At 42.6% G+C, this 14,599-nt stretch overlaps 1 protein-coding gene across 3 annotated transcripts in view; it reads right to left on the bottom strand.

Annotated features, from left to right (window-relative positions):
* Nucleotides 1-14,599, bottom strand: part of TRIM14 (tripartite motif containing 14) — a 30,841-nt gene that overhangs the window by 4,305 nt on the left and 11,937 nt on the right. For 2 of the 3 annotated variants that reach the window (XM_003407575.4, XM_064291689.1), the window contains exons 3-5: nucleotides 12,502-12,735; nucleotides 9,598-9,760; nucleotides 2,664-2,756 (exon numbers count right to left, since the gene is read on the bottom strand). In XM_003407575.4, the coding sequence (XP_003407623.1) occupies nucleotides 2,664-2,756; nucleotides 9,598-9,760; nucleotides 12,502-12,735 (490 nt within the window). The remainder of the gene's footprint in view (nucleotides 1-2,663; nucleotides 2,757-9,597; nucleotides 9,761-12,501; nucleotides 12,736-14,599) is intronic. The other variant, XM_064291688.1, reaches the window with a different exon arrangement.

The raw sequence follows: 14,599 nt of genomic DNA, 5'->3' as shown, positions 1-14,599 counted from the left end.
TGTCTTGATTTTGTCTTTTGATTAACAGGTGTTCTTAATTTTATTGAAGTCCAATTTATCAGTTTTTTATTTGAGTGTGTTTTGTATCCTGTTTAAAAAAAAAACTCTGCCTACCTCAAGAGCATGAAGATTTCTCATAAGTTATTTTCTAGAAGGCTTATTGTTTTAACTTTCATGTTTTGGCTTCCAATCCACCTAGAGGTAGGCATTAAGATTCAATTTTTTCATTCAGATATCCAGCTAATCCAGTAACTAAAAGAGATTGTTTCCCCACTGCACTGTCACGCCACTTTTATCATAAATCAGATGACCATATGTGTGACCGTATGTTTTACACATTGCTGTAAAAAAACATAGCATATCTATGAAAATACCTCACAGGGGAAGGGTGCAGTTGGCAGAAGTACATATAACGTGTGTGTTATTTGCATAAAAATATGGTATCTTTCTAATTTTCTATTTTGTTTTTCTTTAAGATAGTCTGGGCTATTTTTGGCCCTTTGACTTCTATATACATTTTGGAATCAGCTTGCCACTTAAAAAAAAAAAAAATAACACCTTCAGGAATTTTGAAGGTGATTGAGTCTACAGATCATCTGGGGATAACTGACATTTTACAGTAGTGAGTGCTTCAATCCATGAATATGGTATATCCCTCCATTTATTTAAACCTTCTTTGCTTCCCCTTGAGGAGACCTGGTGGTGTAGTGGTTAAGTATTCAGCTGCTAACTGAAAGGTTGGTGGCTTGAACCCACCAGCTGCTCTGCAGGAGAAAGATGTGGCAGTCTGCATTTGTAAAGATTACAGCCTTGGAAACCCTATGAGGCAGTTCTACACTGTCCTGTAGGGTTGCTATGAGTTGGAATTGACTCAAATGCAATGGGTTTTACTTTCCTTCAGTAATGTTTTAGAGTTTTCTATGAAGAGATTTTACACATCTTTTTAAACACTTATTCCTACTGTTTTTTTTTTTATGTTACTGAAAATAGTGTATTTTAAAATTTTCATCTTCTGATTGTTGCTAATATATACAAATACAATTGATTTTTGTATGTTGACATTATATTCAGCAACTGTCCTAAATCCATTTAAAATTCTGACTTATTTGTCTATTATTTTGGATTTTGTATAAATAATCATGTCATCCATTAACAATGATTGTTTTTTTCCTTCCTTTCCAATCCTTACAGCTTTCATTTCTTTTCTTTGCCTTGAGGTACTGTCTAGAACATCTAGAACAATGTTGACTAGAAATGGTGGCAGGGGACATCCTTCTTTTCCACTCTCGAGTAAATACCAACAAAATGCATACATATGTGCATCAAAAGGTATGCACATTATCCACAATAGCCAAAAATGGAAATAACCCAAATACCCATGAATAGTATAAATAAATTGTGCTGTATCCCCACAATGGAATACTATATAGCAATGAAAAGCAACAAACTACTGCTACACATAATCATAAAACTAAGTCTCGCAAATATGTTGAGTGAAAGAAGGGACACATAAAAGAGCACAGTCTGAATGATCCAGTTATATAAAATTCAACATCAGTCAAAACTAATTTAGAGTGTTAGAAATCAGTAGATTGGTTACCCTTAGCATATAGTAACTAGGATGGGGCACAAGGAAGGCTTCCGGGGAGCTAGAAACGTCTATGTCTTGATCTGGGGGAGGTTACAGAATATGCCTACTTTGAAAAGCTCATTGAGCTGTATACCTGGTATTTGTGTACTTTTCTCTATGCATTTTATATTTCAATTAAAGTTTATTTAAAAAATGCATATACAGCAATTAATTGAGAAATGACCCCTAACATTGAATCAGAAAATACACTAAGAGATGATCATTCACTTCTTCATTGATTCAAAAAAATATGTATAAGAATGCATTTACTGCAGCCTTGTTTATAGAAATGAAAAGGTAAACCAGCCTAAACGTCCAACATCATGAGATGGGTTAAATATGATATGTCCACTCACTGCAATACTATGCATCCTTTAAAAATAATGATACACTTGTTGAAATAGAAAATTATCCAGCTCTAGTGTCAAATCAAATAAAAAGATTGCAGAAGAACACCTACCAGATGATCTCATTTTTTAAAAAAGCTACATATATATAATGCTTTAAACGTTTGAAAGATTATATGCCTAAATATTAACAGCATTTATTTCTGGGAGGGATAATTGTTTTATTTTTGAACATCTGTAGTTTCTAATTGCCCTACAAGAAGCATGTATTACCTGTATAATTTTTTAAGGGAACAAACAAAGAGGTTCACAATATATCATTAAATGAAAAAAAGATTACAAAACAGTATGTATAGTATGACACCATGTTTGTTAAAAAAAAAAAAGATATATTAAATACATCTTTGTATGTAAATATATTCCAAAGAAAGCTAGAAGGACATACAGTAACAGCAGTTTTCTATAGAGAGAAGGATTGAGTGATTTTCTTTCTTTTTTTTTTTTTGCTTTTCTTTGTTTTCTAATTTTTCTACAGTGAACATGTATTATTTGTTTAATAAAAAACTAATAATAAGGTTAAAGAAAACAAGTTGGGTTTCAACAGAAAAAAAAAAAGGGGCGACCTCCATTTCTATTCCCCACCCCTCCCCGCCCTCTCCACCCTCTGCCCACTCCCGGGGTCTTACATTTTAAGAAGAGTGATCGTTCCGGAGAGAGGCCTGTTTTCAACAAGGTACCTGGCTTGGTGCTGGAGGAGCCCGAGAGCTGGCAGTTCATGTCTGTAACAAATTATGAGAAATGAGCAATTGACGCTCATGCAAGCTGCACAAATTATAAAGTACGCTAAAAACATTCAAGGACTGGAGATTCACACAGTCTCTCCCCAGGAATCTCATGCAAATATTAGCTGGAAATGCAAATTCACAGCGATAGGAAACTCAAGGACAAGGCCAGATCTAGGGAGACACGCACTTTGCAGGATCAGACAGGTCAGTGCGAAGTAAGTCCTCAACTTGGGGAGCCGTCAGGGCAGAGGATGGGCAAGCTCCAGGGCGATCCTGATTATCACTGATTATCTTCAACACACAAGGTAGAGAAGCAAGCTCAAGGTGCAAATGCAAAACTCCAGGATAAAGATGAAAAACAAGAAACCAGAGCTGAGGGTTCAGAAAGGCCATTTTCAGGTCTCACTCAGGTGAGGGACGGTTATAAGGAAACCCAAGCCATGGTCTCTGTCCTCAACAGCTCACAGTCCAGTAAAGGAGATGAGAAATGGGCTCACCTGATCTATAATCCAAGGCAGAGAGAGCTCAAGGTCAGGAGAGAGGAGAGGCCCAAGGGCTCTGGGGCTTGGAGTCAGGGAAGACTTCTAGGAGGAGGAAGCACTTCAGTTGCCTCTTGAAGGATGGGGAAGATTTGGACATACAGAATAAAAGATGGGAGACTACTCCAACAAGAGGGTACAGAGAGAGCAAAGGCATGGAAGGCAGGTGTCAGGAGTAGGGAGCCATGGAAGGTGTCTCAGTGAGGGAATGACATGAGCAGAAGAATTCTTGAAAACTCCCTCTGGTGGGGAAGGATGGGACAGACTGCGAGTGGGGGAAGGGTGCCTGTTAGGAAGCAGGCCTGAACTGAGGCAGCAGGGATGGAAAAGGGGCTGGGCTGAGGAAATATTACAGAGGCAGAACAGCTCACTGGGAGTGGCGGATGAACAGCAGGGTGGAGTTAACAGGCAGCATCCCGTTTCCGGAATTGGGGAAGACGCTGCATCCTAGTGTGGCCCCATTGAGCCTGCAGTCTTGGAGCATACAGGTAGAGACATGGGGAGGGGGGGAACTGGCAGGGCAGTGTTGCCACAAGACCCCCACCTCCTTGGGTCCTTCCTAGGAGTCAAGACCTCTCATGACGACCTGTGATAGTGAACAGCGAAGACCTCTTTTTTTTTTTTTGTAAGGGGTGATGGCCCGAGAGGAAACAGAGCCCAGAGGATCAGAACACAGACCCTGGGTCCAGAGTCTGTTTGCATTCTATCTCTGCCACCTACCATCTGGTTGTGACCTAGGCTAAATTAGCTACCCTTTCTGAGCCTCAGCTTTCTCATCTGCAAAATGGGGATAATGAAGGCACTTAGCTCACAGGGTGATGATAAGGAGTTGCTGTATGAATTCGTGTAAAATGCTCAGAAGGAGTGCTTAGAACACAGAGCAAGTGTAAGCTGTTATCATGGACTCAACAGGAGTCCCAACTCTTTGGGAAAGGACCACTGAGAATGTGAATGTGAACAAACTGCATTTTGGGTCCATCTGAGTAACCTCTTGCAAAGGGTGACAGGGGGAGATGCCACTCACTGGACACTGATAAGGCCAAAGTTTCCTGGAGACAACTGCTAAGATTCTTCCTCCCACCCCCATATTTTTACTGTTTATTCTTTTTTATTGAGATATATCAACTGCTAAAATATCCCCTGGGTGGTGCAAACAATTAAGTGCTTGACTACTAGCCAAAAGGTTGGCGGTTTAACCCACCCGGAGGAGCCTAGGAAGACAGTCTGGTGATCTGCTTCTGAAAGGCCATGGCTATGAAAACCCTATGAAGTAGTACTACTCTGCACACAAGGGGTTGCTATGAGTCTGAATCGACTCGGCGGCAACTAACAAGGTTGATAATGTGAGTTTTAAAAAATAGCTATATCTCAAGATGAATTTTTCAGTTGGATTGCTATTGTTAGGTGCCGTCAAGCTGGTTACAACTCATAGCAACCCTATCAACAGAATGAAACACTGCCCAGTCCTGCGCCATCCTCACAATTGTTGTTATGCTTGAGTCCACTGTTGCAGCCACTGGGTCAAACCATCTTGTAGAGGGTCTTCCTCTTTTTCGCTGACCCTCTTCCTTACCAAGATGTCCTTCTCTAGGGAATTGTCCCTCCTGATAACATGTCCAAAGTATGTGAGACGCAGTCTCGCCATCCTTGCTTCTAAGGAGCATTCTGGCTGTACTTCTTCCAAGAGAGATTTGTTCGTTCTTCTGGCAGTCCACGGTATATTCAGTATTCTTAGCCAACGCCATAATTCAAAGGCATCGATTCTTCTTTGGTCTTCCTTATTCATTGTTCAGCTTTCACGTGCAAATGAGGTGACTGAAAATACTGTGAATTGGGTCAGATGCACTTTAGCCCTCAAAGCGACATCTTTGCTTTTGATCACTTTAAAGAGGTCTTTTGAAGCAGATTTCCCTAATGCAATGCATAGTTTGATTTCTTGACTGCTGCTTCCCTGGGTGTTGATTGCGAATCTAAGTAAAATGAAATCCTTGACAACTTCAATCTTTTCTCTATCACGATGTTGCTTATTGGTCCAGTTGTGAGGATTTTTTGTTTTCTTATGTTGAGGTGTCATCTACAACTGAAGGCTGTGATCTTTGATTTTCATCAGTTAAGTGCTTCAAGTCCTTTTCACTTTCGGCGAGCAAGGTTGTATCATCTGCATATCACAGGTTGTCAACGAGTCTTCTTCCAATCCCGATGCCCCATCCTTCTTCATACAGTCCAGCTTCTCAGGGTATTTGCTTAGCATACAGATTAAGTATGATGAAAGGATACAACCCTGACACACATCTTTCCTGATTTTAAACCACACAGCATCCTTTTGCTCTGTTCGAACAACTGCGTATGGATCTATGTACATGAGCACAATTATGTGTTCTAGAATTCCCATTCTTCACAATGTTACCCATAATTTGTTATGGCCTACATAGTCGAATGCCTTTCCACAGTCAATAAAACACAGGCAAACATCTTTCCGGTATTCTCTGCTTTCAAGATCCATCTGACATCAGTAATGATATCCCTTGTTCCATATCCTCTTCTGAATCCAGCTTGAATTTTTGGCAGTTTCCTGTTGAGGTACTGCTGCAACCGTTTTTGAATGATCTGGAGCAAAATTTTACTTGCATGTGATATTAATTATATCGTTGGATAATTTCTGCATTCTGTTGGATCACCTTTCTTTGGAATGGGCACTATTATGGTTTGAATTGTGTCCCCCCAAAATATGTGTCAGTTTCGTTAGGCCATGTGTGGTTGTCCTTCATTTTGTGATTTTCGTATGTTGTAAGTCATAATCTCTGCCTGTGGTTAAAAGGATTAGGGTGGGATGTAACACTCTTGCTCAGGTCACCTCCCTGATTCAATGTAAAGGGAATTCCCCTGGGGTGTGGCCTGCACCGCCTTTTATCTTACAAGAGATAAAAGGAAAGGGAAGCTAGCAAGGAGTTTGGAGCCTCATACCAAGAAAGCAGTGCCAGAGGCAGAATGCATCCTTTGGACCTGAGGTTCTTGCGCTGAGATGCTCCCAGACCAAGGGAAGACTGATGACAAGGACCTTCCTCCAGAGCCAAGAGAGACAGACAGCCTCCCCCTGGAGCTGAATTTGGACTTGTAGCCTACTTGACTGTGAGAGAATAAACTTCTCTTTGTTAAAGCCATCCACTTTTGGTATTTCTGTTATAGAAGCACTAGATAACTAAGACAGGCACAAATATGGATCTCTTCCAGTTGGTTGGCCAGGTAGCTGTCTTCCAAATTTCTTGGCAGAGACGAGTGAACACCTCTAGCGCTGCACCTGTTTTTTGAAACATCTCAATTGGTATTCTGTCAATTCCTGGAGCCTTGTTTTTTGCCAATGCCTTCAGTGCAGCTTAGACTTCTTCCTTTAATATCATCAGTTCTTGAACATATGCTACTTCCTGAAATGGTTGAACACTGACCAATTCTTTTTGGTATGGTGACTGTGTATTCCTTCCATCTTCTTTTGATGCTTCCTGGGTCATTCAATATTTTACCTACACCCAAAGCCCACGGCCATTGAGTCACTTCCAACTCATAGCAACCTCACAGGGTTTCCAAGACTGTAAATCTCTATGGGAGCAGACTGTCACATGTCTCTCCTGAAGAGCCACTGGTGGTTTCGCACCTTCAAAACTGCAACCCTAAACTTGAATTTTTTTCTTCAGCTCTTTCTCCTTGAGAAATGCCAAGCGTGTTCTTCACCTTTGGTTTTCTAACTCCAGGTCTTTGCACACTTCATTCTAATACTTTGTCTTCTCGAGCTACCTTTTGAAATCTTCTGTTCAGCTCTATGGGCTATGTATCCAAAATTTCAGTGGAAGTCATGGGAAAAGAGAACATCAAGTACGGATTAAAAATCTGCTGTAACAAAGCAGTTTATGAGAGTTCACTGTCCAGCCCCGCTGCGCTCCCAGCAGGTTTCAGCATTCTCTCATCTCAGTGTGAAATGCCTCTCTGTTCTCTCTGGTTTTCAAAATCTTACTTATCTTCAAGGCCCAGCTCAAGTGCCACCTCCTCCAGGAAGTCCTCTCTGGTGTCCCTGTCAGAATCACTCACTCTTCCCTCCAAGGCCCAACCGCAACTGCTGTGTGTCAGTTTGGCACTCATTTCGTGAAATCGTCTCCTCTGCTAGGACAGGCCCTGGTCTCATCTCTCCCCATATCCCAGCGGGTGCTCAGTGGGTGCCTGGGGCATTTCTGTCTCTCCTCCTCTGGCCTCTTTCCTTCTCTTTTGCTTTCCTTTTCTCCCGATCTTAAGAGTTGGCACTGCCATGCCCCATTTGACAAGGGGCTTCCAGTCTTCTCAACCTCAACTTTCCTCAACCTCATTTCCCCTCTCCCTGCCCTCGAGGTGCTCCAGCCACTCAGGCCTCCTCTCCAGGCTGCAAAGTTCTTTCCTCACCTCCAGCCCTGGGCTCTGCTGTTCCCTCTGCCTGGATCCCCCCCATCCCCCTGGTATTTGCCCTCAGGCTGCCTCCTTCCCAGCAGCTTGGGCTGGAATTCATCGCCACCTCCCAGTCTTCGCTGATCACCTTGCCTAAGTAGCTGCCCACCCCTCCCCCCACCTGTTACTTTCTCACTGCCCTTGTCACGGTCACCTTTGGATTATCTGTGGAAAATCCATTTCTAGGTAAACGCCTCTCCCCTCCCCAGAACTCTAGTCTCACAGACCCAATTGCCTACTGAGTATCACCACATAAGAGTTCAAACTTCTCAAACCTAACAGGTCCAAATGCTTCATTCCCTCTAATCCTAAATGCTCTTTCTCATCTCAGGAAACTCCCTTCTTGTCGCTCAAGCGAAAATCTTTGGAGTCTCCTTGATGCGAATCTCAATCCCCTTGCCCACACCCACTCCTGTTGGCCCCTTTGCTGTTCCTCCAACATGCCAAACACGCACTTGCCTCAGTCTCGCCTCAGGACCTTTGCACCTACTTTTGCCTCTGCTTAGAATACCTTTCCCCCAGATATAACAAAATACCATGACCAACAACAGCAATAACAGCTAACATTTACATAGTGCTTATTATATGAAGGAGCCCTCATGGTACAGTGGTTAAGCACTGGGCTGCTAACTGAAAGGTCGGTGGTTCAAAACCACCAGCCGCTCTAAGGGAGAAGGATGTGGCAGTTGGCTTCCTTAAAGACTGACAGCTTTCGAAACAGTATGGGGCAGTTAGTTATACTCTGTCCTATAGTGTAACTACAAGTCGGAATCAACTCGACAGCAAAGGATTTGGTTTTATACCTGAGCCCTGTTTTAAGCACTGATCCTCGCAACAACTCCAGAAGAGGGGACTGCATTATCGACTCCATTTTATGGATGTGGAAACAGAGGCATAGAAAAGTTAGGTACCTTGCCAAGAGTTAGGAAGTTGTGGATCTGGGACAGAAACCTGGCAGTCTGGCTCCCAAGTCCGTGCCTGGGACCACTATGCCCTCTTGCCCTCAGATCCGTGGAGTTCGCTGAAGGGTTATTTAAGGTCTACTCACAGGTCTCCTGCCCTGAGAAGCCTTGCCCAACTTCCCCATACAAAATAGCTCTTCCTCCTTGTCACTCTCTACTCCCCTTACTCAGCTTTATTTTTCTTCAGAGCACATCTTGCCTGACATATTTGTTAGTGTGTTGTCCGTCCTGCCCACAAGAGGCTGCGAGCACCACAACGGCAGGAACTTTGTTTTGTTCCCTGCCCATCCTAGACTCATACCTGTAATGAATCATAATGGCAGAGATGGGCGAGTGAATGAATGAATGGACAGACAGATGGATATTTCTGAGCACTGATTTTGTGCCAGGCCCTCTGGGGAACTCAGAGCTGGACCAAAAGTGATACTTGCCCTCCTAGTATTCACAAGAGGCAGGCCCTGGGGAGGAGACATCAGGAGAGGGAGCAGGGACAGGTTTCCCTCCCAGTGAGCACACTGTTCCCGCCTCGAAGGAAGTGAGACTTGGCCAGGCAAAGGAAGAGGGGGAGGCGGTGTCCATTCTGGCTGGGAGCCCAGAGCAGGCAAAGCTGTGGTGTGTTGGGATGCCGGAAGGTCTGAGGGGCAGAAGCAGAACAGTGCAGCTGGAGAGCAGCCGGAAACGGTTTCTGGAGGGTAGAAAGTGAAGCTGAACGGTGGGTTGGGCACCAGGCCCAGGAGCCCTTGATGGCTCAGCCAAGGGCCTGAGTGCGGGAGAGGTGTGATTTAGGGTGCTAATCTTTGCAGCGGTCTCCTGGCTATAGGGCCCTGAGGGGAGTTAAGGATACAAGTTAGTCATATAGCAACTTACTTTCCTTAATACGAATGTCCAGTGGCATCTGAAGTGCACTCTGAATGGCTTCCACAAGGCCCTTAAAGAGGCTCTTGACAGGCTCGAAGGAGAGGGGCACGGGGTGACACAGCTCCCCAAGGTTCATCTGCTGCTGCATCTCCTGCCTGGTGGCCGAGTATGCCTGTGTGGGGCACATGGAGTCAGGGCAGCTTTGGGGGCTGCAGGCTGTGTCCTGGCCTACACCATTGCACCCAGCAACACACCCATGCCAGAAAGTGCAAGCCCCACCCTGTCCTGGAGCCTGCCGTCAGCCCAGGCCTCCGGAAGCAGAGTTTTGGGGAGATCACACAGCAGGCACTGAGGGAGAAGATGTGTGGAAGTCGCTCCAGTGCTGATCTGGTGGCCCCTCCGTCCCTCCTCCCTCCCTCGCTCCATTCCTTCCCTTTCAGTCCACTGAGTTCTTGTCTGTGCCGGGTATTAGGAAGCAAAGGGAGGAGTAGGAATGACTGTTACTGCTCTTAAGTTGCTCACCACCCTGCAGGGAGTCCCCGAAGGCTTACGGACACTGTAACAGGGGTCTGCCCAAGATACCAAAAAACCACAGCCAGCTCCGCTGTCACCTCCTCGGAGAAGTCTTCCCTGACCCATCAGACATTCCTTGGACATACTTTTGCTAGCTCACTTGAGCTATGTTGTAAATAAAACTGTTTCTGACCATGTCTCGCCACTTAGCTGTGAGCTCCTAATGCCCAGAAGGCCTGACCCAGAGCAGGCTATCAGTATATATTTGATGAATAAATGAATGAACAAACAGAGGGAAGGAGTGATGAATAATGAAAATCAGTAGCTTTGTTGCCAGAGAATAAAAAATTGAAAAAAACGAGAAAAGATGACAAAGCTGTGAATCTGTCTATGATGTAGAAAAATCATTCCTCTCCGTGGAAGAATTCCTTTGTATTAAAAAAAAAAAAAAAAACCAAACCCATTGCCATCAATTCCAACTCATAGCAACCTTACAGGACAGAGCAGAACTGCCCCATAGGGTTTCCAAGGACCGCCTGCTGGATTTGAACTGCCGACCTCTTGGTTAGCAGCCATAGCTCTTAACTACTATGCCACCAGGGTTTCCATCCTTTGTCTTAGGTATCCCTGAAAATTACCTTTACTTAAAAAGAGACAAATGTACCCTTTTGTGCATCTTGCCCTCTTAAAGGATAGTATCATTGGGTCTAGAGAAGACCTCGCCCAGAAATCAGCAAAAATAGCTGACTATGAGACATAGGCTGACTTGGCTAGGTCTACCTAAAAGCACAAGAGTGAAAATATCCGCCAGGGGACTAGCTTGACTAGTTTTGCACTGGATGATTTATTTGTCTTATTTTCCAGCCAGAGTCCATGTTAATCTGTGGTTAGGCTCAGCGCTACCTTTATTTAGTTGTGCCCTGCTCTGCCACACGAGCCTTCAGAGTGTCTTACAAAGGTCATCTAATGCTGCAAGATTTTCCTTTACAGAGAGAAAGAAGAAACAAGGAGAAAACCAGGATAAGAACGTAAGCTGGAAAACCAGAGTGAGATGAGACACAAAATGTGTGCCCTGAAGTCTTTTTTTAACTTATTTGAAGTGTATTTGGCTCTGAGCTTCCTAGAAGCCAAGGTGAAGAAGGAAATAGGAAGAGTTATATGAGTGAAAAAGCAACCCAAGTACACAGGGGTATTGATACCACAGAGAAGTTTTTCTCATTGTTCCTTGAAGAGAGAAGCACCATCCTCAACAACATGCTTTCACTCAATGTAGCAATGAGTATCACAGGGAATTTTTCTTAGAATCTCCTTCAATATAAGGTATAGCCTCCAACAAAGCCCAGTGGCCAAGAAGTACCATCCTCCTCTCTCCCTTGAACGAACTGTGACTCAGCTCATTTCAAGAGAGGTACCTTTCCAGGAGGGATGTCTCAATTATCACTGCAATGGCAGAGGGATGGGCAGTAATGTTGTGTGAGGTTAGAGTCAGACAGACCTGGGTTCTGATCCCACCTCTGCTATCTACTAGCTGTGTGACCTCTGGTGAGTCACTTTACCTCCCTCAGCCTCAATTTCTCATTAGTAATGTGGAGTGACAATATCCATTTTGAAGCGTTCTTACAAATATTACAACTAAGACACGGAAAGTACTTGGAACATACAAAAAAAAAAAAAAACCCATTGCTGTAGAGTAGATTCCAATTCATAGAGACCCCACAGCACAGAGTAGCACCTGGTGGATTCAAACTGCCGACCTTTTGGTTAGCAGCCATAGCACTTAACCACTACTCCACCAGGGTTTCCATCCTGAATGCAGAGGTTCTCAGATATGGTGGCTATCAACATTATCTAATTAGTTCAAGATGTATATTATCTTCCTAACAATGTACATTTTCTGATCCCTTGTGTTGGGGCAATAAAGTCTATATACTGAGGTGGCAGTTCTCTGAGTATTCACTCGATGTGTAAATACTGTGTTTAATGCCACAGCAACCAAGGTTAGGGGCACTGGTGGTTCGGTGGCAGAATTCTTGCCTTCCATACAGGCGGGAGACCTGAGTTTGATTCCTGGCCAACGCACCTCACGCGCAGCCACCACCTGTTTATCAGTGGAGGCTTGAGAGTTGCTACGATGCTAAACAGGTTTCAGCAGAGCTTCCAGACTAAGACGAACTGGGAAGAAAGGACTGGTGATCTACTTCCAAAAATCAGCTGGTGAAAACCCTATGGATTACAACGGTTTGATCTGCAACAATCATGGGGATGGTGCAGGACCAGGCAGCATTTTCTTCTGCTGTGCATGGGTTGCCCAGATTTGGCGGCTGATTCTACGGCAGCTAACAACAACCACTGAGATGAGATGTAGGTGGCAGGTGTCAGACGACAGAAATCCCGCATTACCTGCAGCCGTTGTACAGGATCGGGTTCCTGGCTGATGCTCCAGGCTCTGTGGGAGAGATCATTCATGACATTGATGTGCTCCCCACAAGACTCGATCTGCTGTCTGTACGCCTGCAGGGCAAGCTGCATGTTTCTGTCGATGAATTTCTTGGCCAGCACCTCCTCTTCGTCGAGCAGTAATCTGAGTTCTGAGAACTTCCCTGCCAACCAGGTTTTACTTGACTCTGCATGAGCCTAAAAAGAAAACCAGTTCCAGATGATATGATTGTTGACCTACCAAATCCAGAAGAATCAACATGAAAAAAAAAAAAAATTACAACACCTAAAAAGCGAATTCAGCAAGGTGGTCAGCCAGATACAAGATCAATTTATAAAAACCAAAAGCTTTCCGAAATACCAGTTATAACCAATTGGAAAATGCATAGAGAAATAAAGTCCTTTTAAAATAAGAAAACAAACTTGCAAAAATATCTAAAAATAAGCCTAACAAAAACTGTAAAGACCTAGATAAAAGAAAGTATAAAATTGTACAAAAAGAGATAAAAAATATTTTGGATGCATGGAAGAATAATCTATATCCTTTGCTGGGAAGGTACATTATTATAAGATTCTATTTGTCTCCAAATCAGTCTATAAATTCAATGTAATCCTAACCAAAGTCTTAACATGCAGATTTAAAAATTATTATAGGAGAGAATAAGCACACTAAAGCAAAAAAATCCTTTAAAAAGAAGATCAATGAAGGAAGAATTGATTTATTAGATATCAAAACATACTGTAAAGCTACAGGATTTAAAACCATGTGGCTCAGGCACAGACAGAAAGATCAAAAGCACAGAATAAAGAGTTTAGAAAAGAAATATATATCTATATATACATACATAAACATATACACACACCCCTACACACCCACACATATATATGGAGAGAGAGAGTGAGAAAGAGAAAGAGCCATATATCTGGGAACTCAGTATACGATACAGTGGCTCAAATTGTGGGCAGGAAAGAATGAACTATTCCATAAATGGCACTGGCACAACACACAATTAACCCCATATTTAAAAGAAAAAATTAAGTTAGATTTTACCTTACATTGTATACAAAATTAACTCAAATGGAATCTACCTACAGTCTTACAAAAAAAATGCACACCTGAATCTGATCAAGTCTTTAGTTGTAACAGATCCAATTTAGAGGGAATATAGAAGACAGGGAACATGTTAATCACCAACTTAAGAAACATATCAACCAATTGCATATCAAAGATTTTATTTCACCCCTAATTCAAACAAACAAATAAAATGTGACATCTATGAGACACTGGATATTTGATGATCTTAAGGAACGCATTACTGTTAATTTTCTTAGATTTGATAATGATATTAAGGTTACATGTTTTCGAAAATGAGCCCTTTATCCTTTAGAGATAATATGCTGAACATTTTACTGGTATTTCTAAGACTTGCTCAAAACAACACATGTATACTGGAGGTTTGTCACAATAAAAGGTAAACAAAACAAAAAAGAAATTCCAGATTGATTAAAGCACCACACATTAAAAAAAAAAAAGCCCCAAATAATAAATCGATTAGAAAGAAATATGAAATTTTTAAATAAATTTGGAAGAGGAAGGCGGAAACCAAAACTAAAAAGGAAAAAGGAAGACATCAGCAGGTTTGACCACGTAAAAAATAAAACATCTCCCCAAACGGAAGAGCACTTTAAACAAAACCACATGGCGGATAAGAAACTATACAGGCTTACTACCCCTAATACACAGCAAGAAGGAAACAATTCAATTTAAAAAATAGGCCAAATATGCAACTACCAAGAACCATACGAAGGGTGCTCAGCCTCCCAAGCCAACAAGAAGTTGCCACTGTAATCAAAAAATATTTCTTGAGCATCAAATTGGAAAAAATGTAACTGAGTGATAATACCAGACTCTGTAAAGGTATGTGGAATATGGCATTTATACACACAGTGAGTGCTAGTGTCTATTGGTACTGTATTTTAGAAGGCAATATACTTTGATACATAAGTCCTCTTATAGGAATTAATCCTAGAAAATGTATTCACATGTGCACCAAGATGCTCA

Source organism: Loxodonta africana, chromosome 9, assembly GCF_030014295.1.
Source record: "Loxodonta africana isolate mLoxAfr1 chromosome 9, mLoxAfr1.hap2, whole genome shotgun sequence".
Lineage (NCBI taxonomy): Eukaryota > Metazoa > Chordata > Mammalia > Proboscidea > Elephantidae > Loxodonta > Loxodonta africana.
Note: the sequence above shows the minus strand (reverse complement) of the source record. Positions and strands in the feature narration are given on the sequence as shown.